The sequence below is a fragment of the Chrysochloris asiatica genome, unplaced genomic scaffold (assembly GCF_000296735.1).
Source record: "Chrysochloris asiatica unplaced genomic scaffold, ChrAsi1.0 scaffold00328, whole genome shotgun sequence".
Lineage (NCBI taxonomy): Eukaryota > Metazoa > Chordata > Mammalia > Afrosoricida > Chrysochloridae > Chrysochloris > Chrysochloris asiatica.
This window is the reverse complement of record NW_006408846.1, coordinates 1,929,973-1,952,490: the sequence shown is the minus strand read 5'-3', so window position 1 is coordinate 1,952,490 and position 22,518 is coordinate 1,929,973. Positions and strand designations below refer to the sequence as shown.

Genomic DNA, 22,518 nt, shown 5'->3' with positions numbered 1-22,518 from the left:
GCATTGTACCTCATGACTGATCTGGATATGTTCTTTTTGTCGATGAATGCAACACCATTCCTTTTCAATTTGTCATTCCCTGCATAGTAAACCATGTGATTATCAGATTCAAAATGGCCAATACCAGTCCATTTTAACTCACTAATGCCTAAGATATCGATGTTTATGCTCATGGAAGTAGCAGTCAAGAAATCAAACAACATATTGCATTAGGCACATCTGCTTCACAAGAGTTCTTTAAGGTATTCAAGAGCAAAAATGTCAGTTTGAGGACTAAAGTACACCTGACCCAAACTGATATTTTCAGTAGCCTTATTTGCATGTCAAGGAACTCTGATAGTGTAGTGGTTACAAGTCGGGGTGCGAACTGCAAGGTCAGCAGTTTGAAACTACCAGCTGTTCCTCGGGAGAAAGATGAGGCTTTCTGCTTCTGTAAAGATTTATAGCCTCGGAAACCCTGTACAGGGTCACTATGAGTCAAAATTGACTCCATAGCACATAACCACCACCATATACATGTGAAAGTTGGACGATGAATAAGGAAAACCATAGAATTGTTACCTTTGAGTTATGGTGTTGGAGGAGAATATTAAGAGTAACACGGACTGCCAGAAGAACACACAAATCTGTGTTTGGAGAAGTACAGCCAGAACTTTCCTTAGAAGCAAGGATGGCAAGACTTCATCTCTCATACTTCAGATATATTATTATCAGTCTCTGGAGAAGGACATCATGCTGGTAAAGTAGACCGTCAGTGAAAAAGAGGAACACCAACAACAAGATGGATTGGCACAGTGGCAGCAGCAATGGGCTCAAGTTAACAACAATCATGAGGATGGCACAGGACTGGGCAGCGTTTCATTCTGTTGTGTGTAGGGTCACTATGAGTCGGAACTAAGTCGATGGCATCTAACAACAACAACAATCATTTACTATTGTTGTTGTTAAGTGCCATTCAGTCAGTTCCGACTCATAATGACCCTGTATAGTGTTTCTGGGACTCCTGGTGTGGCATTATAGGTTAAGCACTGGACTGTGAAACACAAGATCGGCAGTTCAAACCTACCAGCTGCTCCTCTAAAACCCTATACAGGGTTGCTATGAGTCAGAACCAACTCTATGGCACTTAACAACACCATAGGGTTTCTGAGGAATGGCTGGTGGGTTTGAACCACTGACTTTGTGGTTAGCAGCCCAGTGCTTATTCTACATAGCCATACCAGCGTTCTCCAGTATAAAAAATTAGATATTTCCAAATGATTTGTGACGGTTTCTTTTTTTCCAAACTAGGATCCAATCAAGTGGATGCATTTTAGTTTTTTAAGTTTCTCTTAACAAAAAATAATTACCCCCTCTTTTTTTCCCCATTATATTGACAGGGTTTCTTTTTTTGTTTTTTTAAGAAAGAGAGAGGTAGCTATGAAGATATGAAGCTATGAAGAGGTAGATATGAAGGGGCTTCAAAAAGTTCATGGAAAATTTCCTTTATCTTTTAATTCCATTTTTCCATGAACTTTTGAAGCCCCATCGTATTAACCCATCCTGGAATATGAAATTGGTTTTTCAAGAAGTCTAGTTATTTTGATTTGTCTGGTCATTTCCTTAGCATATAATCTAACTTGTCCCTCTATCCTCTGAAAAATCACATCTGAAGTCTTCCTTTGTTCTTGTTAAGTGCCGACGAGTCAGTCCTGACTCAGCTGTGCAGTATAGGGTTTCCAAGGAGCAGCTGGTGGGTGGGAACCTCTGACCTTGTGGTTATCCTACAGCACCACACCAGGAGTAGGAGGTTTTACTTAGACTTTGTCTAAACTTCTCTGGCAAAGATATTTCTTAGGGAACACTCATATTGTAACACATTAGCACATGATGTCATTATTAGTGACTAGTTTGATTATGTTCAGTGTTAGCCAAATTGCTCCATTGTAAGCGTATGCCTGTGTTTCAAATTAATGTTAGGGTGATTACTAGCACAGTGATCTGCTCCCCACCAACTTAATGGCTTTAACAACCATTTTCTTGAGGAATTATGAATAAGCCTTTGATGGCACTCTTTTGAATAACAACAAATTCTTAAACTGAAAAATTTGGAATGGATTTAGCTCAGTGGTAATCAGATAGCATAAGGAGAGGACAAAAGCTGATTGGTTTCCAACAAAAAGTTTAAATGTTTAGTGAGCCTCTGGGAGCTGATGCTTTCTTTTAAGGAATGTGGAAGAGCTGTCTTACAGAGCACTTAGAGATACTAAAGGGTCTGAAACTCCATTTCTTCAGATCTTTTGGAGACTGGTGATCCTTTTGAGGAAATGTCATATCTCCTTGTTCTAATAAACCTAGTAAGCTTCCATTATTAATCTCACCAGGGCACAAAGATACCATTTATAAAGAATGGATGGGCAATAGAGTTAGGAGAATGAACTTGTTGCCTTCAGCAAACTTATACTTATTTGCTTATCCTGCCTTAACCCACCTTTTCTGGTTTTCCTTTGCAGTACTCCATGGTGGAGCTTCAGGTAAGTAGATATTTCTTTTTCTTCTCTGTCAGTTGTGCAGAAGGAAAAATAGAAGCCTGGTTGGTACCAAACCTTAAATCCAGAAATGACACTGAGATCTTAGCCCAGACTCAGAAATTCACAATCCTACCAGCGATTGTGTCTGTTCTTTGCCTCTTCCCTCCTGTTGTCTCAGACCTAAACTTCTGCAGACCAGGACATCAATCTCTGCTGCAACCACATCCTCTCTGATTCTAGTTCCTTTTCCATAGCATGCCCACTTAACCTGCCTTGGCTCTGTAGTCCTCTTAGTCTTAGTCAATAGCCTTGTCATAGACGCTCAACAGTTGAATGACTGATTACATGAGTACCCATGTAACAAGTGTTTTGTTGTTGTTTATTTTTCTTAGAAGAGAAGAAACTGAAAGGGCAAATTCCCACATGATTCCCGCCATTTTTCCATTAAATTACAGTGAATTCCTTCAGCTTTTTTTTTTTTTAGTAGGAACCAAGAAACGTGTAGCTAATCTTAACACTTTATAAGGGAGTCTGTCTGATAATTTGAACTCACATGGACCTATTTTCTCCCAAATGTGGGCTGGATCCATAGAGAATCTTATTTTATTCAGCAGTGAAGAAAATTATGAATCATGTTGTTGTTGTTAAGTGTCGTTGAGTCTGTTCCGATTCATAGCAACCCTGTATAGTGTTTCCAAGGAGCGACTGGTAAGCTTGAACCTCCGATCTTACCATCCAGCGTACTAACCTGCAGTACCACACCAGGACTAGGAAGGTGTTTTTACCAGAACACAGACCACAGAGGTCATGTACAATGGAGTCATGAGAAGCATAATATTCTCAACCTTTGTAGATATGTCTACCTTCAATGCAAAACCATGGTGACTCATTGCAAAGCGGGCAGCCAATAAGCAGGCACATCATTCTATTTCTCTGTACTGGACACAGGATCCAAGTAACAACAGAATCGCACAGTGGCTGGAAGTTGTGCCTGAGCAGGGCATTGTAGACCTGTCTTTCCAACTGGCATCAGAGGCAATGCTTGGCACCTATACCGTGGCAGTGGCTGGAGGCAAAACCTTTGCCACCTTCAGTGTGGAGGAATATGGTAGGTTGAAGATTTAGTAGGTCAAAGTGTTGGGCATAATCTTGTCTCACAATCAGCAAAGATAAAGTAAAGTCTACTCTGGGAATGACTCTTTTGGGAGGGCAGAATTGTATTTAACAGTAATTACCTCGGTTGCTTTAAGGTGCTTTGGTAGTGCAGTGGTTACGAATCGGGCTGCAAACCTTAAGGTCAGCAAGTTCGAAAACTACCAGCTGTTCTGCGGGAGAAAGATGAGGCTTTCTGCTCCTGTAAAGATTTCCAGCCTCTGAAACCCTGTACAGGGTCGTTATGAGTTGGAACCGACTCCACGGCACATAACAACAACAACCCTCTAGGCCAAGGGTGGGGAACGTCCAGCCTACTGGCTGAATAAAGCCCGCAAAATGATTTGGTCTAGCCCTGCGAAGTCAACCGCAATTCTAGTCATCACATTGTTGTTAAGTGCTGTTGAGTCCTCCCGACTCAGAGGGACCCTGTATAGGGTTTCCAAGGAGCAGCTGGTAAGTTTGAACCACCGATTTTGTGGTTCAAATCAAATTTGAGGTCCAGTGCATTGTTGGTGTTAAGTGCCATCCAGTTGATTCTGACTCATAGTGACCCTGTATAGGGTTTCTGAGGAGCGGCTGGTGAGTTTGAACTGCCGACCTTGAGGCCCAGTTAATTAAATGTTTGACCAAAAATAGCATTCTAATTTTTAAGTTGATAATTTTGTTTGGCCCATGAATGATGTTATAAATTTTGGCAGAAAAAAAGGTTCCCTACGTAGCGTAGTGGTTACGAATCGGGCTGCGAACCTTAAGGTCAGCGGTTCGAAACTACCAGCCGCTCCGCGGGAGAAAGATGAGGCTTTCTACTCCCGTAAAGATTTACACCCTCGGAAACCCTGTACAGGGTCGCTATGGGTCGGACCCGACTCGATGGCACTTAACAACAACAACAACCCCTGAGTCTAGTCAGTAATTTACCTTGCCTACCTCCCACTCCTGATGTCGCATTGTAGGATAAGCACTGGACTGTGACCCACAGGTTTAGCAGTTCAAACCTACCAGCTGCTCCTCAGAAACCCTATACAGGGTTGCTATGAGTTGGAGCTGACACAACAGTACTTAACAACAAAAACCTCCCACACCTGGTAATCCTCAAAAAATGTTTCTTTTAGTGTGAAAATGTTTTTTTTCACTTTTTACAATTGTTGTTTTAAGTGTTAAGTGCCATCAAGTTGGTTCTGACTTATAACAACCTTTCATAGACTTTCCAAGGAACTGCTGGTGATTTTAAACCACCAACCTTGTGGTCCAGTGCTTTATCTCACAGCACCACACTAGGACTTCTTGCAACAGTGGTCTCAAAAGTATTCTTTTTGTAATTGACTGATTTCACTCAGCATAATGTCCTCCAGGTTCATCCATATTATGATGTGTTTTGCAGATTCATCATTATTCTATAAGATTGATAGTATTCCATTGTGTGTATGTACCATAGTTTGTTTATCCCTTCTTTCATTCTGGGCATTTCGGTTGTTTCTTATTCATTTTTGAAACAATGCTAATAACTTCAGCAGCATTTACCTTAATCATGTTCTGTATGTTTTAATTACCCCTATTTGTACACCCCTCTGTTCACTATGCAACTAAGTTCTCCTCCTATTCTTCACTCATTTCTCTTTCCACTCTCTCCAGTGTTGCCTAAATTTGAGGTGGAAGTGGTGGAACCCAAACAGCTATCAACAGTGGAGGAATCTTTCATAGTGAAAATCTGTTGTAGGTAAGAGTAGAAATTCTGGATCTGATGGAGATTATATGGTTATTTTGAGAGAAATGAAGAGGTTGTACTCTGGGGAGAAGGATTGTAGGAATAGGAATATTTTATGTAGTTGAGAGTCATACCTTAGCCATTCTTCCTGTTGTGTTTTAGTTACTACCGTCCGCTGGTCACTCAGTTATTTAGTTTGTGCAGAATACAATTCTAAGTCTTATGGAGCAATAGGAGTAAGTATAAGGAGCCCTGGTGGTACAGTGGTTAAAACACTCAGCTGCTAACTAAAAGATTACTGGTTCAAACCCACCAACCTCTCTTTGGGAGAATGATGTGGTAGCCTGCTTTTCTAAAGATTTACGGTTTTGGAAATCCTATGATGGGGCAGTCTACCTTGTTTTGTAGGGTCACTATGAGTTGGAATCAACTCGACAGCAGTGAGTTTGGTTTATAAAGAAGAAAGAAAGGCACTGTTTTTGTCCTTGGGATGGTGCTTACATGTAATGGTGTAATAGCAACATTCAAGGGCTCTGAGTGAGGCAGGGAAGGGAACAAGAGCTGGAGCCGAGGAGGAGTGTCAGAGCACTTTCAAAGATTGAGGCTTTACTGAAGAAGGAGACAGTATTTTAGGGAATGAGGGCCAGATCTCAAATGGATTTTCTCATCTCTGATTCCTCATGCTTTTCTGAGTTAGGTACACCTATGGAAAGCCCATGCTTGGGGCAGTGCAGGTTTCCATGTGTCAGAAGGCATATACCTACTGGTATCGAGAGACAGAACAGGAACAACTGCCTGACAAATGCAAGAAACTCTCTGGACAGGTGAGTAAATGCAATGCAAAAAAGGAACCTTATTTACACCTCCCATAGAGTAAATAGGGCCAATATAATAAAGGGGTTAAAAAGCCCAAAGTACAAAAAGTTCTGCAGGATCATTATTCATACCAAAGAACAAAGCAGTGTCTCTTCCTAAACAAATGAAATTGACCAGAATATGTCTTGGAATCAAGAAATTAACCTAAGTCTTTGTGAGATATTGTTTTCCAAGTCTATAGTTGGTTCTTTTCCCCTTCACATATCCTGGAGCTTCAAAATCATTTCTTCATTACATATAGTAGATGCTGGTATAAGATCACTCTTGTTAAGTGCCATTGAGTAGATTCTGACTTATAGAGACCCTGTATAGAGTTTCCAAGGAGCCACTGGTGACTTTGAACTGCCAACCTTGCGGTTCAAACCAACTTTATTACTGAGTGCTCACTGGGTGGTGCAAATTGTTAGTACTCAGCTATTAACATAAAAGTTAATGGTTCAAATTCACCCATCAGAGCTGAGGAAGAAAAGCCTGGGGATCTACTTCCATAGAGATTATAGCCAAGAGAACACTGCATCTGTAACACATGGTGTTGCCATGAATTAGAATTGACTCGATGGCAACAGATCGGTTTGGGCTTGTGCATACTCTTTGCTTAGAATATAGGAGAGTCCTTTCATTTTAGAGAACCTGAAGTATGGAGATCAGAAATTATTACCTTCTGCGGTAGAGACAGAAATAGAAATGATCCCACTCATTGTCCTCTCTGCCTCTCTAGACTGACAAAGCTGGATGCCTTTCAGCCTCTGTGGACATGTCTACCTTCAACCTCACTAGCTACAGATATAGCCAGAGTGTCAATATTGTCGCTACTGTAGTGGAGGAAGGCACAGGTAAGATGGTTACTCTTTGACTCCTTCAGAAAAAGACAGAAAGAGCTGTTCCAGGGACAGACTTAATTAGAGGATTTAATCAGTGTTTAAGGAGCTCTGGTAGCGTAATGGTTACGAATTGGGCTGTGAACCTTAAGGTCAGCAGTTTGAAACCACCAGCCGCTCCGCAGGAGAAAGATGAGGCTTTCTGCTCCCGTAAAGATTTATAGCCTCGGAAACCCTGTACAGGGTCGCTATGGGTCGGAACTGACTCGACGGCACTTAACAACAACAACAACAACAACAATCAGTGTTTGGGAATGGCCTGCTCCTAGTTCACAGTCAAGGGGGAAAGCCAAGTTCTACCTTGCCATCCACTGCCAATTTCTCCAGTAGTTTGGGGAGGAGAATTTTGGTCTGAATCTTTAGCCCCAAATATGTTCAGTTTTCATGTTCCAGAGGCACCATCCTTTCAGAGCTATTTATGTAATGTGTGAAGATGAAGATATGTGGCATTTAGATCATCATTCATCTGGTTTTCTTCTGCAGGTGTGGAGGCCAATACCACACAGGAGGTCTACATTTCTTCACAGATAGGATCAATGGTCTTTGAAGACACCAATAACTTTTATTATCCCAATTTCCCCTTCAGTGGGAAGGTATGCTGAAACTCTACATAGATAAAGAACACTTAACCACCCACTTTTACCTCCTTCCTGTGTTGTTGTTACTTAGTGTCATCAAGACTTCTGACTCATAGTGACCCTATATAGGGTTTCCTAGGAGTGACTGGTGGATTTGAACTGCCAACCTTGCAGTCCAGTGCTTATCTTGTTGTTGTTGTTAAGTGCTGTTGAGTCAATTCTGACCCATAGCGATCCTGCATAGCATTTCCAAGGAGCCACTGGTAAGCTTGAACCACCAACCTTGCAGTAGAAACGACTTGGCAGTCTCACACATTAGCCCATAGCACCACACCAGTGCTTATCTTACAGTGCCAATAATAGCTAGTTTACTGCCAGGCATTTTTCTAAGTACTTTACATGTATTATTTTATTTAATCTGTGTAACAGCACCAGATGGTCGGCACTATTGTTCTTGCTAGGTGCCGTTGAGTTGGTTCCAACCCATAGTGACCCTGCATAGGGTCTTTGAGGAGCGGCTAGTGAGCTGGTGAGTGACTGGTGAGTGGTTGGAGTGACTAAGTGATTTCCCAGCTAGTAAGTGGTAGTCCTGGTGTGGTGCTGTAGGATCAGCACTGGACTGCAAACCACTAGGTCGGTGGTTCAAACCCACCAGTTGCTCCTTGGAAATCCTGTAATGAGTGAGAATTGACTTATTGGTCCTAACAACAGCAACAACAACACAATCAAACACAGGCAGCCTGCATTCAGAATATACTCTCTTGATTACTATGTTGTGCTGACCTTAATCCCACACTAGATGCACCTTGAATATTAATATGACTACAGTGCCCTTCCTAATGCCAGGAGCTCATCCTCTAATGACCAGATCTTTGAATTTAAGACCTGTAAGTGTTCTGAAAGAAGCCCTGGTGGCATAGTGGTTAAAACACTTGACTGCTAACCCAAAGATCATCAGTTCAAACTCATCAACAGCTCCACAGGAGAAAGATGTGACAGTCTGCTTCTTTAAAGATTGTTGTTGTTAAGCGTCGTTGAGTCGATCTCGACTCATAGTAACCCTGCATAGGGATTCTGAGGAGCAGCTAGTGAGCTTGAGCCACTGATCTTGCAGTTCAAACCAACTTTGCAGTCAAGCACATGAACCAACAGCACCACACCAGATTTCAACCTTGGAAACCCTATGGAGAAATTCTACTCTGTCCTACAGGGTCACTGAGTTGAAATCAACTCCTTGGCAACGGGTTTGGATTTGTTTTAAAGGTTCTAGAGAAATCTGGTCTGGGCTCCTGCATGTAGGCAAACTTTTTTTTAAGCAAACTTTTCTGGGCTGAAAGCCATTTACAGCACTATAAGTATTTTCTTTAAAAATATTAAAATTTCCTCTCTCCGGTTTATCTTCTTCATTTGCCAGACAACTAATGAACGTGATAATATTGTATATATTTAAACTCACTTATTTCTGTCGTCTTTTCTCTAGGCCTAGGGTAGATCCAGATATTTCTAGAGCCTGGGGGTTATGCAGTTTGTAAGGGAAAGAGGCTCTGTTTAAAAAAAAGAAAGAACAAAAGTCAAAATAATGTAGACAGTCTTGGAAGGGGCTTGTGCAAGAAACTCACCTACAGTTTTATTAGCTGTGTGACCCATCTACCTTTGCTCCAAGCTAAGAAACGTCTACTTGTTTCTTAGTTTCTCATGGATCCTAATTTCCCACCTTTAAATCTCATTTATCTTTCTCTGGACTCTTTCCTGAAATGTATTCTTAGAGTTTTACCTCACTTTACCTCATACTTGAGCCTACTCCGAATCAAACTCTAATGGCCTAATGACCTTTACGCCCCGGTCTACCCCTGTCTTCCCGCTGACAGATAAGAGTTATGGGCCATGACGACACCCTGCTCAAGAAGCATTCAGTGTTTCTGGTGATTTATGGCTTAAATGGAACCATCAACCAGATTCTCATTACTGACAACAATGGCCTTGTTCACTTCACGCTGGACACAGTCCATTGGAATGGGACAGATATTTCTCTGGAGGTAAGCACTGAGGAGGACCCAGCTTCCCAGCAAGAAAGGCTCCCCTGAAGTCAAATTTCAAAATGTTCCTGTTTCATACCCTCCCTCCCCTAAATTTTATAACTCTCACTCCCCAGTCATGCTCCACAGTTGACACACAAAATTTTTTTTTAGATTCTTCCTGTTTTTAATATAAATAAAATAAATAACCCTTCAGATCAAAATTGTTAATTCCACTAATTTAGCTTACAGTTTATCCCCATCATTATCTGGCCCTATTGTGTGACGCTGTGGATTAATGTACCAGACTAGAGCCGTTTGAACTACTTGGTGGTTCAAGCTCACGAGCTGCTCCTTGGAAACCCTATATAGGGTTGCTATGGGTCAGAACTGACTCAACGGCACTTCACAACAACAACAACATCTATGAAATCAGAGTTGTTATGGCTGCAATTGTGTGCTTCCATCCAGTTGGCCCCTGACTCGTGGGAAATCGAGTAGAGATGGAAAGATGGCACCAGTGTCAAGTCTTCTCCCTGTTCCCCTGTCCCTGCTCCTCATTACCCACAAAAGTGTCAGGGAAAAAGACCCAGATTGTAGATAACCTATCGAGGAGACTCCTGGTATAGCACTGTAGGATCTCACTGGACCGAGAACCACAGACTGACAGTTCTAACCCACCAGCTAGCTGTTCCTCAGAAACCCTGTGTAGGATCACTATGAGTCATAACCGATTCAACAGCACTTAATAACAACAATAAGGGTGACAACTTATATGAATTATCAACTGCCCCAACAATTCTGCCTAAAAAACAACTACAAGATTTCAGTATCATATAATGAGCATCTATTGTTCAAGTATCTGGCCTAGTTAGATAGGCAGCTCTACCAGCCTTGGTTTGAACCGCAAGGTCGGTGGTTCAAGCTCACCAGCTGCCCCTTGGAAATCCTATACAGGGTCACTGTGGGTTGGAACCGACTTCACGGCGCTTAACAACAACACCACCACCAGCCTTGGTGGGCTGCTTCATTTGTCCATGAGTCCGCTGACTTTATGCTGGTCTTCCACATGTCTCTCCTGCTCCAGCAATATGTTGTTAAGTTGTTTAGTGCCGTTGAGTGTATAGGGTTTCCAAGGAGCAGCTGGTGAGCTTGAACCACAGACCTTGAAGATCAAACGACTTTGCAGTCTGATACATTAGCCTGCAGCACCACACCAGGACTCCAGCAATATAGCTTGGGTGTATTCTCGTGGCAGGAATGGAGGAGCAAATGCGGGCATGTGCTAGGGCTTGGTGCTTCATGTACTAACATCTTAATCCTAATAGCAAGTCACATGGCTGAGCCCAAGGGCACTTCAAGGTTACTTGACAAAGAGTGTTGATACAGGGAGCAGTGAAGAACTGAAGCCACAAGTGCTGTCATTCAACCACACTACTTAAACAAACACATATTTGTTTTGTGGCTAACTTAACAATTTCTTTACTCTAAACATCACACAATCACTCAGCTCAGATAGAATTATTTTTCAATCTTATTATCTTCTTCTATATCTAATTTTCTAAATCTTGAGATATCGCCTTTAAATTCAATATAATCTTACTCATGCTTACCTATCCCCTAGTCATCAGTCTGTGAAGGTATAAGTGTTGTTGTTAAGTGCCATTGAGTCAGTTCAAACTCATATGACCCATATAGGGTTTCCAAGGAGCGCTAGTGAGTTTGAACCATTGACCCTGCACTTCAAACGACCTTGCAGTTCAGTGCATTATCCCATAGCACCACACCAGGACGACCTCACAATTTTCCAACTCTAAGTAAGCCCTCATTTCACTGACCTACAAACCAAACTGTTGTTGCACACACTACTGTTAGGAATTGCTCACCCACCCTTGACTGGACTACAGGTTAGCAGTCTAAGTCCATGGGTTTAATAGGATTGGGAATACATGTTATAAAGACAACCTCACCCCACCCTCTCTCTCTCTATCCCTCAGGGCAGGTTCCAAATGGAAGATATGGTATATAATCCAGGGCAAGTGCCTCGCTACTACCAGAATGCTTACCTACATTTGCAACCCTTCTACAACACAACCCGCAGCTTCCTTGGCATCCATCGGCTAAATGGCATCTTGAAATGTGGCCAGCCCCAGGACGTGGTGGTGGATTATTACATTGATCCAGCTGATGCAAGCTCTGACCAAGAAGTGGTCTTCTCCTACTATGTGAGGCTGGGAGATGGGGACTTGTAAAAATGTGGTGGGAAGGCAAGGAAATAACCGAGTCAACCAGAGCAAGTGGTTAGACTATCTAGGTAAACATGTAACATAAGCCACATATGTAATTTCGAATTTTCCAGAAGCCATACTTAAGAAATTAAACTGCACATGTAAAATGAACATTAATAAAATACAGGTATGCATCACAGTTTTCTTGTGGTGCTATAGGATAAACACTAGACTGCTATCTGCAAAGTTCAAACCCACCAGTCATTCCTCAAGAGAAAGATGAGGCTTGCTGCTCCTATAAAGAGTTATAGCCTCAGAAACCCTGTCTAGATCACTATGAGTTGGAATCAACCCAATGGCAGTAAGTTTGTTTTGTTTTAATAGTGTAGCTAGTGGCTACCATATTGCAAAATACAGGTATAGAGAATGGAAGAAAAAAAAAAAATAGGAAAAAAAAAGATTTTGAGCAAGATCCAGGGAAATCACTTGGGAAAATAATACAAGGAATTAATAAGACAGGAAAATGTTACTGGCCAGTGCCCAAAGGGGGATGGGGAGTAGAGGGGTGGAGAGGACTTGGGAACATTCTCATTCTGTGTTCTATTTTGTTAAAACTGACATCAATAGGAGCTACATTGGGGGAGAGGAGAGTTACATTTTGTAGTTAAAAAAAAAAATGTATAAAATTAGCAGTTTTGATGATAGCAGGGATGAAAAAACAACAACAACAAACAAATACTCCAATATGGCAACTCCATATTTGTCAGAGTAGAACTATGTTCCTTAGACTTTCAATGGCTGATTTTCCAAAAGTAGAGCCTTCTTTTTTTGTAAGCCCTTCTGGTTGGACTTGAAACCCCAGACTTTCAGCAGCCAAATGTGTTAACTGTTTGCACTAATCAGGGAGGGACTCAGTAAAGAATTAAAGTTATGTAACTCTCACAACTGGACCAGTAAGGCACATGATAAATGAAGAAAAGACTAGTGTTATGAAGGATTACATTTTACTTGAGTCCATAGTCAATGCCCATGGAAGCAGCAATCAAGATATCAAAAACTTTATAGTCAAACCTGCTTCAAAAAGATGTCACATTGAAGACAAAGGTTTGCCTGATCCAAGCCATGGTATTTTCAATCATCTCATATGAATGAAAACACTGGACAATGAATAAGAAAGAAAAAAACTGACAGCATCGAATTATGGTATTAGCAAAGAATATTGAATGGACCATGGACTGCCAGAAGAACAAACAAATCTGTCTTGGAAGAAGTATAATCAGAAGCAAGATGGCAAGACTTTACCTGACTTTGTTTGGACATGTTGTCAGAAGGGACCTATTCTCGGAGAAGAACATCTTGTTTGGTAAAGTAGAAGGTCAGCAAAAAAGAGCAAGACATAGTGACTGCAACAATGGGCTCAAAGATAATAACAATTGTGAGGATGGTACAGGACAGTGTTTCATTCTGTTGTACATATGGTTGCTACAAGTGGGAACTGATTTGACCACACTTAACAACAACAGACCTCAGGTGTGATGGTCCAGGATTTCTCTTTCATCCTTTATCATCCTCGCAGTCTCACTGGATCAACCCAGTGTCTTCTAAGTTACTGGGATCATCAAATCAAGATGGGCACACCAGAATGAGGAAGGGTAAATTATTTCCTAGGAAGGAAAATCACAACTCAGTTGTAAAGTAATGCTTCCAAGACAGAACTGTGGAGAGATTTGGGAGAAAAGTAAGCTTGGGGCTCAGCAGAGGGGAAGGCTGAGTACCATATTGGAGCCAGAGGAACCATATTGGAGCCAGAGGAACCAACTACTGAGTTGCTACAGAAGTCTGAAATGACAACCTGCCTAGGAGCAATTTCAGTGAATCATGTTTCAAATGAGTTAGGGCAGATTTTTTCCCCAGATAGTTGGGTGTCAGAAGGGCTCAGGACAGTTGGAAGTACACTAATTTCACTAAATTTTGAATTGAGTGATAATAATAAAAGGTCATGAAGATGGATTCTAATATAATAATGATGATTATGTTCAAATAAAATCTATCTATAAAGATTCATTCCCTGGAGATCTTCATGAAATGGTAGTTCATGAGGAATCATCATGAAGAATAATTTCTATGCTGTCTGATCCAAAGGCAATAATGACCATTTCCTCTCCCTCTCCCCCTACTGGTGTGGTTCATAAGCATTTTCTACTGGAGGAAAACCCATCAAGACTTGTTGGCACCATCCTGCATTGGACAAGCTAAGGGATACTCAGTGAAGTTTTAATCTAGACTCTGGAATTATGAAAGGAGCCTCTTCTCAGGGAGGAATGCAGGGGTGCTCCAGAAGTAAGGTCAAGGCTAAACTCCCATAACTCCTGTACTAATTATTTTCATCTCTCCCGTAGTTAATAGGAAAAGGGAATTTGAAGATGGAAGGGCAGAAACTTGTGAACTCTAAGAAGAAAGGTGAGTGTAGAGGGTTCTACTGGAAAAGGAAAGTATTTTTTGTTGTTGTTTTTATTGTAAAAAATATATGTAATACAACATTTGCCAATTTAGTGGGAGTTTTTCTTTAAATTTTATTTATCTTGCTGTTGAGACTATATGCAGCAAGACATATAATAGTTTATACATGTACAATTCAGTGACAATGATGACATTCTTCAAGTTGTACAACTGTTCTACCCTTTTTTAGCTGAGTTGTTCCTCCTTCATTAACATAAATTCACTGTTACCTAAGGTTCCTATCTAATCTCTCAAATTGCTATTGTCAATTTGATCTCATATAATGTGCCAGACTGCAAAGGCATTTGAACTGCAAGGTTGGTGGTTCAAGTTCACCAGCTGCTCCTTGGAAATTCTATCAGGGTCTCTATGGGTTGGAATCTACCCGATGGCACTTAACAACAACTACAATAGTTCTTAAGAGAATATGATGCTCAAGGTAGATATTCTTTACTAGTTAAACTAAACTCTTGTTTGGTTTTAAGAAGTCTTCAGATGATATTTTTGCTTTAAGGTTTAAAGATTATCACTGGTTTAAGGGGTTCATTCACCCTCCATGGCTAGAGAAAGTTTTGAGTCCATAAAAATTTGAAATTCTGTTTTGCATTTCCCTCCTTTTGATCAGGATCCTTCTATGGAATCTTTGATCAAGTGTTCAGTAATAGTAACTGGGCACCATTCAGTTCTGTCTCATAGTAAAAGATGAAGTTGTTCATGAATGCAAGTAGCCACATATTTTACATTCACATCCTTTTCCTGACTCTCCTTCTTATTCTGTTGTTTCAGATGAATAATGACCAATTATTCCTTGCATAGTCACTTGCAAGCTTTTAAGACCCCCAAACACTATACAATGAACTAGGAGGTAGAACAGAAGTACTATCCATATTATTAGTTATTGGGATGTCCCATGAGACCTCTAAAACTCTAAACCTCCAAACCAAGGAACCAAATCCCATGAGATATTTGGTTGTACATAATCAGCCTTATTTGCTACTTTTCTTTTCTGGTCATTGTTGTAAATTTATCTATCACACAGTTTTTGCCACTTAAACTTTTTACAGGTGTATAACTTATCAGCAGCAATTACAGTGATCAGTCATGCTAACTATCCTCAATCAATGTAATTTTCCATCAACATGAGCCTTCCTTTTGCCCCCTTTCTCTCATACCTGGCTACAACTAATAAATTTGGTCTCTATATATTTGCCTTTTCTTGTCTGTTTATATAATTGAGTTCATACAGCATTTGTCCTTTTGTGATTGGCTTATTTTGCTTAACATAATGTCTTCAAGCTCCAACTATACTGTAGTATGTATCAAGATTTCATTTCTCCTACTGGCTGAGTAGTATTCCATTGTGTGTATTTACCACATTTTGTGTATCCATTCATCTACTGATGGGCTATTTTTGGGCTATTGTGAAAGGTGCTAAAATGAACATTGGTTTACAAGTCTCTTTATGAGTCTCTGTTTTCAAGCCTTCTGGGTATATACTTAGGAGTGAAATTGACAGATCATATGGTAGTTCTATTTTTAGTTTTTTGAGGAACCTCCACACTAATTTTTACAGCAGCTTTACCATTTTCATTCCCACCATAAATGGATAAAGTTTCCAGTTTCCCTATACCCTCACCAACATTTGTTAATTTCTGTTTGATTTTTGTCTTAGTCACCCTGTGTTGTTAAGTGTCATCAAGTCAGTTCCAATTGGGGCAACTGATAAGTTTGAGCCACCAAACTTTTGGTCCAGTGCTCAGTGAAATCGTATCTCATAGTGATTTCAGTTTACATGTCTCTGATGGTTAATGGATCTGAGTACCTTTTCATGTATTTGGTGGCCATTTAAATGTCCTCTTTAGTGAAATATCTATTCAAATCTTTTGCCCATTTTATAATTGAGTTATTTGTCTTTTTGTTGTCAAAGTCTTATATATATTTTGGTTATTAGTCTATTAGTCTTATCAGATAGATGGTTTCTAAAGATATTCTCCCAGTCAGTAGCTTGTTTTTCACTTATTTTATAAACTCCTTTGATGAATAAAAGTATTTATTTATTTTGTCTTTTGCTGTTTGTACTTTTGCTATTATATTGGATAGTTCATTATTGAAAGCTTGTCCTGACAGCATTGCCCCCTGGGGATTCTTCTAAGAATCTTAGGGTTTGACTTTGCATATTTAGGTCCTTAATCCATTTTGAATTTGTTTTAATGTATGGTGTGAGGCAAGGATCCTGTTTCATTTTTGTACAATGGGAAATCCAATTTTTCCAGTATTATTTATTAAAGAGACTATTCTTTCCCCATCAAATGGATTTAGCATCCTTATTAAAAAAAAATCATCTAACCATAGATGTGTAAATTTAAATCTGGACTTTCCATTCTATTCCTTTGGTCTATGTGTCTATTGTAATTTCAGTATCAGGCTGTTTTGATTACTGTGCTATATGACTCACTACCCACTGCTTTTGAGTCAATTCGGACTCAGCAATTCTAGAGCACTGAGTAGAAAGAACTGCTCATAGGGTTTCAAGGCTCTAATCTTTATAGGAGCAGATGGATTCTTCTTTCTTCCACAGAGCAGCTGGTGGATTTGAGACCCAATCTTGCAGTTAGCAATCTAATACTTAACCCACTGAGCCACCAGAGCACCTTTCTGTAGCTGTATAGTATGTTTTAAAATTAGGAAGTGTGCGTCCTCCTACTTTATTCTTTTCTTTCATCATCATTTTAGATATTCAAGACTTCTTGCTTTTCTATATAAAATTGAAGTTTAGTTTTTCTATTTCTATAAATAAGGCTATTGGAATTCTGAGCAGGATTTCATTGAATCTGTAGATCAATTTGTGTTATATTGACATCTTAATAAGATTAATTCTTCTAATCCATGAAATTGGTATATCTTTCCATTTATTTAAGTCTTCTTTAATCTCTTTCAGCAATATTGTATAATTTTCATTGTATAAGTCAGTTGAATTTTTTTGATGTATACAATTTATTGACATTAATTACATTAATCATCAATATCCATTGCCAAATTTTCATCACCATAAACAAAAAGTCAGTGCTGCCTAACTGATTCCAAGAAAGGAATGAGTCCAGAAAAAGTTTTTGTTAGAGGAATGAGAAAAGAGCACCAAAAATAATGCTAGAAGATTGGAAAATGAAAAGCGGCATACATATGATTGACCCAATAAGAAATGCAAATTGTGGGTGGAGGTGATTGGTTGATGAGTATACTCTCTCATTCCCTTGTGTCCTCCTCTTCTCTTTCAGGACCAAAAGGATCCTTCTCTCTCTCACTGACCTTCACTTCCAGACTAGCCCCTGATCCTTCCCTGCTCATTTATTCTATTTTTCCCAGTGGAGGTGTAATAGCTGACAAAGTTCAGTTCTCAGTAGAGATGTGCTTTGACAATCAGGTAAAATGGCAGTTGAGAAAAATGAAGAAAAGAGTTGAACTTAAAGAAAGACCTTGTGTGTGTTGGGGTTGGAGACAATACAGGGGCAAGGAAATAAGATTATATTGAAGTTGGATGTTATATTTATATAGAATGTTTAACTAAAGCCAGCCTCTCACCTGCTTCTCCTTTAAAAAAAAAAGTCATTCTGGGAAATCACATGTTTTATGTAGTTATTTCATAGGTTCTCTTTTACATATTGTTTGTCTTCTAAAATTTTTATCATTATACTGTGTATACTTTTCCCAACTCTGTCATAAGAGACCAATCCTAAAGAGTTGTTGTTAAGTGCCATTGAGTCGATTTGAACCCACAGCAACCCTGTAGTTAGAGCTTACAAAAAAATAAATAAATAAAAGGGGAGAGGGTGGACTAGACACCAAAGCTGGGGTATGCTGACTGATGATCTAAGTCATATTGTTTCCCCACTCTCCTTTCTAAGTTACACCATTCCCTTCCCCAGGTTTCTCTTGGCTTCTCACCTGTCCAGCAACTTCCAGGAGCAGATGTGGAACTAGAGTTGCAGGCAGCTCCCGGGTCCCTGTGTGCAGTCCGGGCAGTGGATAAGAGTGTCACACTACTTAGACCAGAGCGAGAGCTGAGCAATAGCTCTGTGAGTAATCTGCAGGTGGGAAGGAGAGAGTTCACATAGAAGACTATTAGACAAAATAAAAGATGGATCTTACAAAGCAGAAGAGAAAGTCTTAGGGAAATGGTTCACCATGAAGTGGCAGAATTGCTGGTGTGGAAATCAAGGTAGAAATAATGGTGTATGAAGGGCATAGTTAATATGGAGACAGCAATAGTCAAAGAGAATGAAATAGGGGATAAGGATGATGGATTATTACAAAAGGTGGTGGCATTGTTATTAAGTGCCATCTAGTTAGTTCCAACCCATAATGACCCTGTATAGGGTTTAAGAGGAGCGGCCAATGAGTTTGTACCACTGACCTTGTGGTTCAAACTGACCTTGGGTTGAATGTTTATCCTACAGCACCATACCAGGACTCCAAAAGGTGGGGTAGAGATTAAAATATAAAGAATAGAAAAGGTGGTTTTGATCGAATATATATAGGAAGAATTTTGAAGTAATGAAGCAAATAATACAATAGTAGTAAACTGTGGCACCAAAATCTGAAAGACATTTCTCAACTAATTTCACTTTTTATCAAAATGTTCTTTTCTTTTTCTTTCTCATCTTAGGTCTATGGGATGTTCCCATTCTGGTATGGTCACTACCCCTACCAGGTGGCTGAATATAATGAGTGCCCAGCATCTGGCCCATGGGACTTTCCTCAACCCCTCATTGACCCCGTGCCTGAAGGGCGTTGGAGCAAGAATTCTCTTTTCTGGAAGCCCTGGTTCTCTGAAGGCACGGACCTTTTCAGCTTTTTCCAGGTAGGTGCTCTTTCCCATTTTGTTCTTATAGAAAGAGTGGCAGGAAGGAAAGGAAAGCTCATACCTAAAAAAACAGAGGCCGATGTGAGCACTGGCCGGGATGAAATCCTAAAAGAAGCTCCTGGCATGTAAGGTAGCCTCTCTTGGTCCTTATGCCTAAAGAAGTTGCCCAGTTGCCTTAAAAAGTAAAGTCTAGACTCTCCCCACTATCCCTGGCTTTGTGGTCTCCAAACCCATGTCTGTGATCTCATAATTTCTATGGAATTAGTCAAGAAGAAAAATGAAAGAAGGTAGGTCAGCAGAGGTTTTATATGCTCTATGGCCTAAGTCTTGACTAACAGATCTGTAAAATCAGGGACTTTCTTGTTCATCATTGTTTCTATCTAATGCCTGACCATTCATAATGCTTAATATTTTTCTGTTGAATTGAATGAGCTAGTATGATCTCTGCTTGCAGAAAGTTAAGAGTAAATCAAATAATAAGAACACAGTAATTGATATTTGGAAGAATTAAATATACTTAAATTTAATTGAAAGTCTTTTACACTGACTGGAAATGAAAAAAATCTTGAGAGCTAAGTACATGGCAATAAGCACTAATCTATCAGCAATAAGAAGGCGGTGGTTCAATCTTTTAATGGTGGACTTCCTGGCAGTAGCTTTTGTAGAGAAGGAGACCACCTTAACTCTCTAATCTCTGGTCTCTTTGGTGCCTCTCAGGGTGTGGGCCTGAAAATACTGTCCAATGCCAAGATCAAGAAGCCAGTAGTTTGCAGTCAGAGGTCTTCAAAATATGCCACTGCAATGGGTGGAGGTAAGCTACCGTAATGGCGTATGGATTCACTGTGGTGTTTAAGTCAAGAAACGCTGAAAGCTCCCTTGTTGCCTCCTGTTCGTCTACTGAACCTCCAACCTTAGGGTGATCATGGATTATGGATCGTAGACACAGGCTGTTTCACAACGGTCTTTGAAGCTTAAAGCCCTCATCTACTCATTCCCTGGCCAAACCTCCTTCTCAGTCATGTCAGTTGATGGTTTTTGTGAGTAGTTAGTTCCTCAGTAGTCCTTCCTTCATGTCTCGGACCAGAGGTGCTCTGCTTGTTGCTGGTGGTCCATCTATCTCTGTTCATTTCACAACAGAAATCTGTTTTCCAAAATTCTCTTCCTCTTGATCTCCTCAGCAGGTGATGGTACTCGTCGAGAGGCTTTTGGGTCATCTTCTTCATCACCTCAGTCAGGAGACTCTCAGGTCCGCCAGTACTTCCCAGAAACCTGGATCTGGGATCTGTTTCCCATTGGGTACGTGTGCCTCAAATTACAGCAAGATTATACACAGTGGAGTGAGCACAGAACTCAGAATCAGATTATTTCTGATGAATCCAATTTGAAGTTAGTTAGTTAAAGTTAAATGGGGTATTTACTTTCCCTGAATGTTTTTTACAATTATATACAACCACTCAAAACAAATCCATGTTTCATACCTACTGATTTGGCTATGATTAAAAGAAAGAAAGAAAACAGTAAGTGTTGGCAAGGATGTGAATAAATCGAAACCCTCATCAATTGCTGGTGAGCTTGTAAAATGGTGCCGCCATTATGGAAACCAGTTTGGCAGTCCCTCAAAATGTTAAACATAGGACTGTCATATGGTCCAATAATTTCACTCCTAGGTATAAACACAGAAGAAGAGATAGCAAGAATGTAAACAGATACTAGTACATCACTATTCATTACAGCATTATTTACAATAGCTAAAAGGTAGACATAACCCAAATATCCATCAATAGATAAATGGATAATAAAATGTGGTATATAAATAGAATATAATATTACTCAGCCATAAAGAGAAATGAAGGCCTGATTCATGCTACCACATGATAGACCATTGAAAACAATAGGCTAGGTAAAATTGATATGTTAATAAATCAGAAATCCAATTTTAGGGTCTGTATCATAAAATTAAGGTGCTCTAGTAGCATAATGAAGGAACTCTGGTAGCGTAGTGGTTACGAATCGGGCTGCAAGCCACAAGGTCAGCAGTTCGAAACTACCAGCTGTTCCACAGGAGAAAGATGAGGCTTTCTGCTCCCACAAAGGTTACAGCCTCGGAAACCCTGTACAGGGTCACTATGAGTCAGAACTGACTCCACAACACTTAACAACAACAACAACAACAACAGTAGCATAGTGGTTACAAATCGGGCTGCAAACTGCAAGTTCAGCAGTTTAAAACTACCAGCTGCTCCACAGGAACAAGATGAGGCTTTCTGCTCACATAAAGATTTACAGTCTCGGAAACCCTGTACAGGATCGCTATGAGTTGGAACCGACTCCACGGCACATAACCACCACCACCATCATAAAATTGTATATATTGAGCATACCTCATTCTTCTGCTATTGCAAAAGCAAGGAAGATATAATCTGTACTTAAAAGCTCCATACCAGGAGCTCTGGTACTGTAGTGGTTATGAGTTGGGCTGCTAACCTCAAGGCCAGCAGTTTGCAACTACCAGCTGTTGCATGGGAGAAAGATGAGGCTTTCTGTTCCCATAAAGATTTACAGCCTCAGAAACCCTGTACAGTGTCTCTATGAATCGGAACTGACTATGGCACATAACAAACCAACCAACAAAGTCAAAGAAGCCAGTCACAAAAGGACAACAATTGTATGATTCTATTTACATAAAATATCTAAAATAAGCAAATGTATACAGATCAAAGTTATTGGTGGTCAACAGGGGCAGAGATGAGGAGGGAAAGGGAGACTTGTTGCTTAGAGGATACTGAACTTCTGTTAAATTGTTGTTGTTGTTAAGTGCCATTGAGTTGGTTCCAAACCTAGGGCTTCTAAAACTGTAAATCTTTACAGGAACATAAAGCCTCATCTTTCTCCCATGGAGCAACTGATAGATTCGAACTACTGATTTAACAGTTAGCAACCTAGCTCATAATAAACTACACTACCAGGGCTCCCTATATATGTAGTTACCACAAAACATTGTGGTTTTCCCCCCCAAATCCATACATATTCACATTATCAGAGTGTACAAAGTGCATACTTACTCCACACAAACTAAAAAGTACATATTGACATTAGTTCTTGCCCATTACTTGCAGATCTGCTTTCACAAACCATAAGAACATATCCTCATAGATTCACAGGGTGTAGCATAGTGGTGACAAATCGGCCTGCAAACCTCAAGGTCAGCAGTTC

General features: G+C 40.1%; 1 protein-coding gene across 1 annotated transcript in view; it reads left to right on the top strand.

Moving 5' to 3' along the window:
- A2ML1 (alpha-2-macroglobulin-like 1) overlaps positions 1-22,518 on the top strand; it is a 64,341-nt gene that overhangs the window by 9,652 nt on the left and 32,171 nt on the right. Inside the window, exons 5-18 of the mRNA XM_006875459.1 lie at positions 2,493-2,513; positions 3,459-3,618; positions 5,298-5,382; positions 6,068-6,194; positions 6,965-7,079; positions 7,608-7,717; positions 9,571-9,738; positions 11,715-11,942; positions 14,345-14,405; positions 17,720-17,865; positions 18,368-18,517; positions 19,108-19,302; positions 20,023-20,116; positions 20,487-20,601. Of these exons, the coding sequence (XP_006875521.1) occupies positions 2,493-2,513; positions 3,459-3,618; positions 5,298-5,382; positions 6,068-6,194; positions 6,965-7,079; positions 7,608-7,717; positions 9,571-9,738; positions 11,715-11,942; positions 14,345-14,405; positions 17,720-17,865; positions 18,368-18,517; positions 19,108-19,302; positions 20,023-20,116; positions 20,487-20,601 (1,775 nt within the window). The remainder of the gene's footprint in view (positions 1-2,492; positions 2,514-3,458; positions 3,619-5,297; positions 5,383-6,067; positions 6,195-6,964; positions 7,080-7,607; positions 7,718-9,570; positions 9,739-11,714; positions 11,943-14,344; positions 14,406-17,719; positions 17,866-18,367; positions 18,518-19,107; positions 19,303-20,022; positions 20,117-20,486; positions 20,602-22,518) is intronic.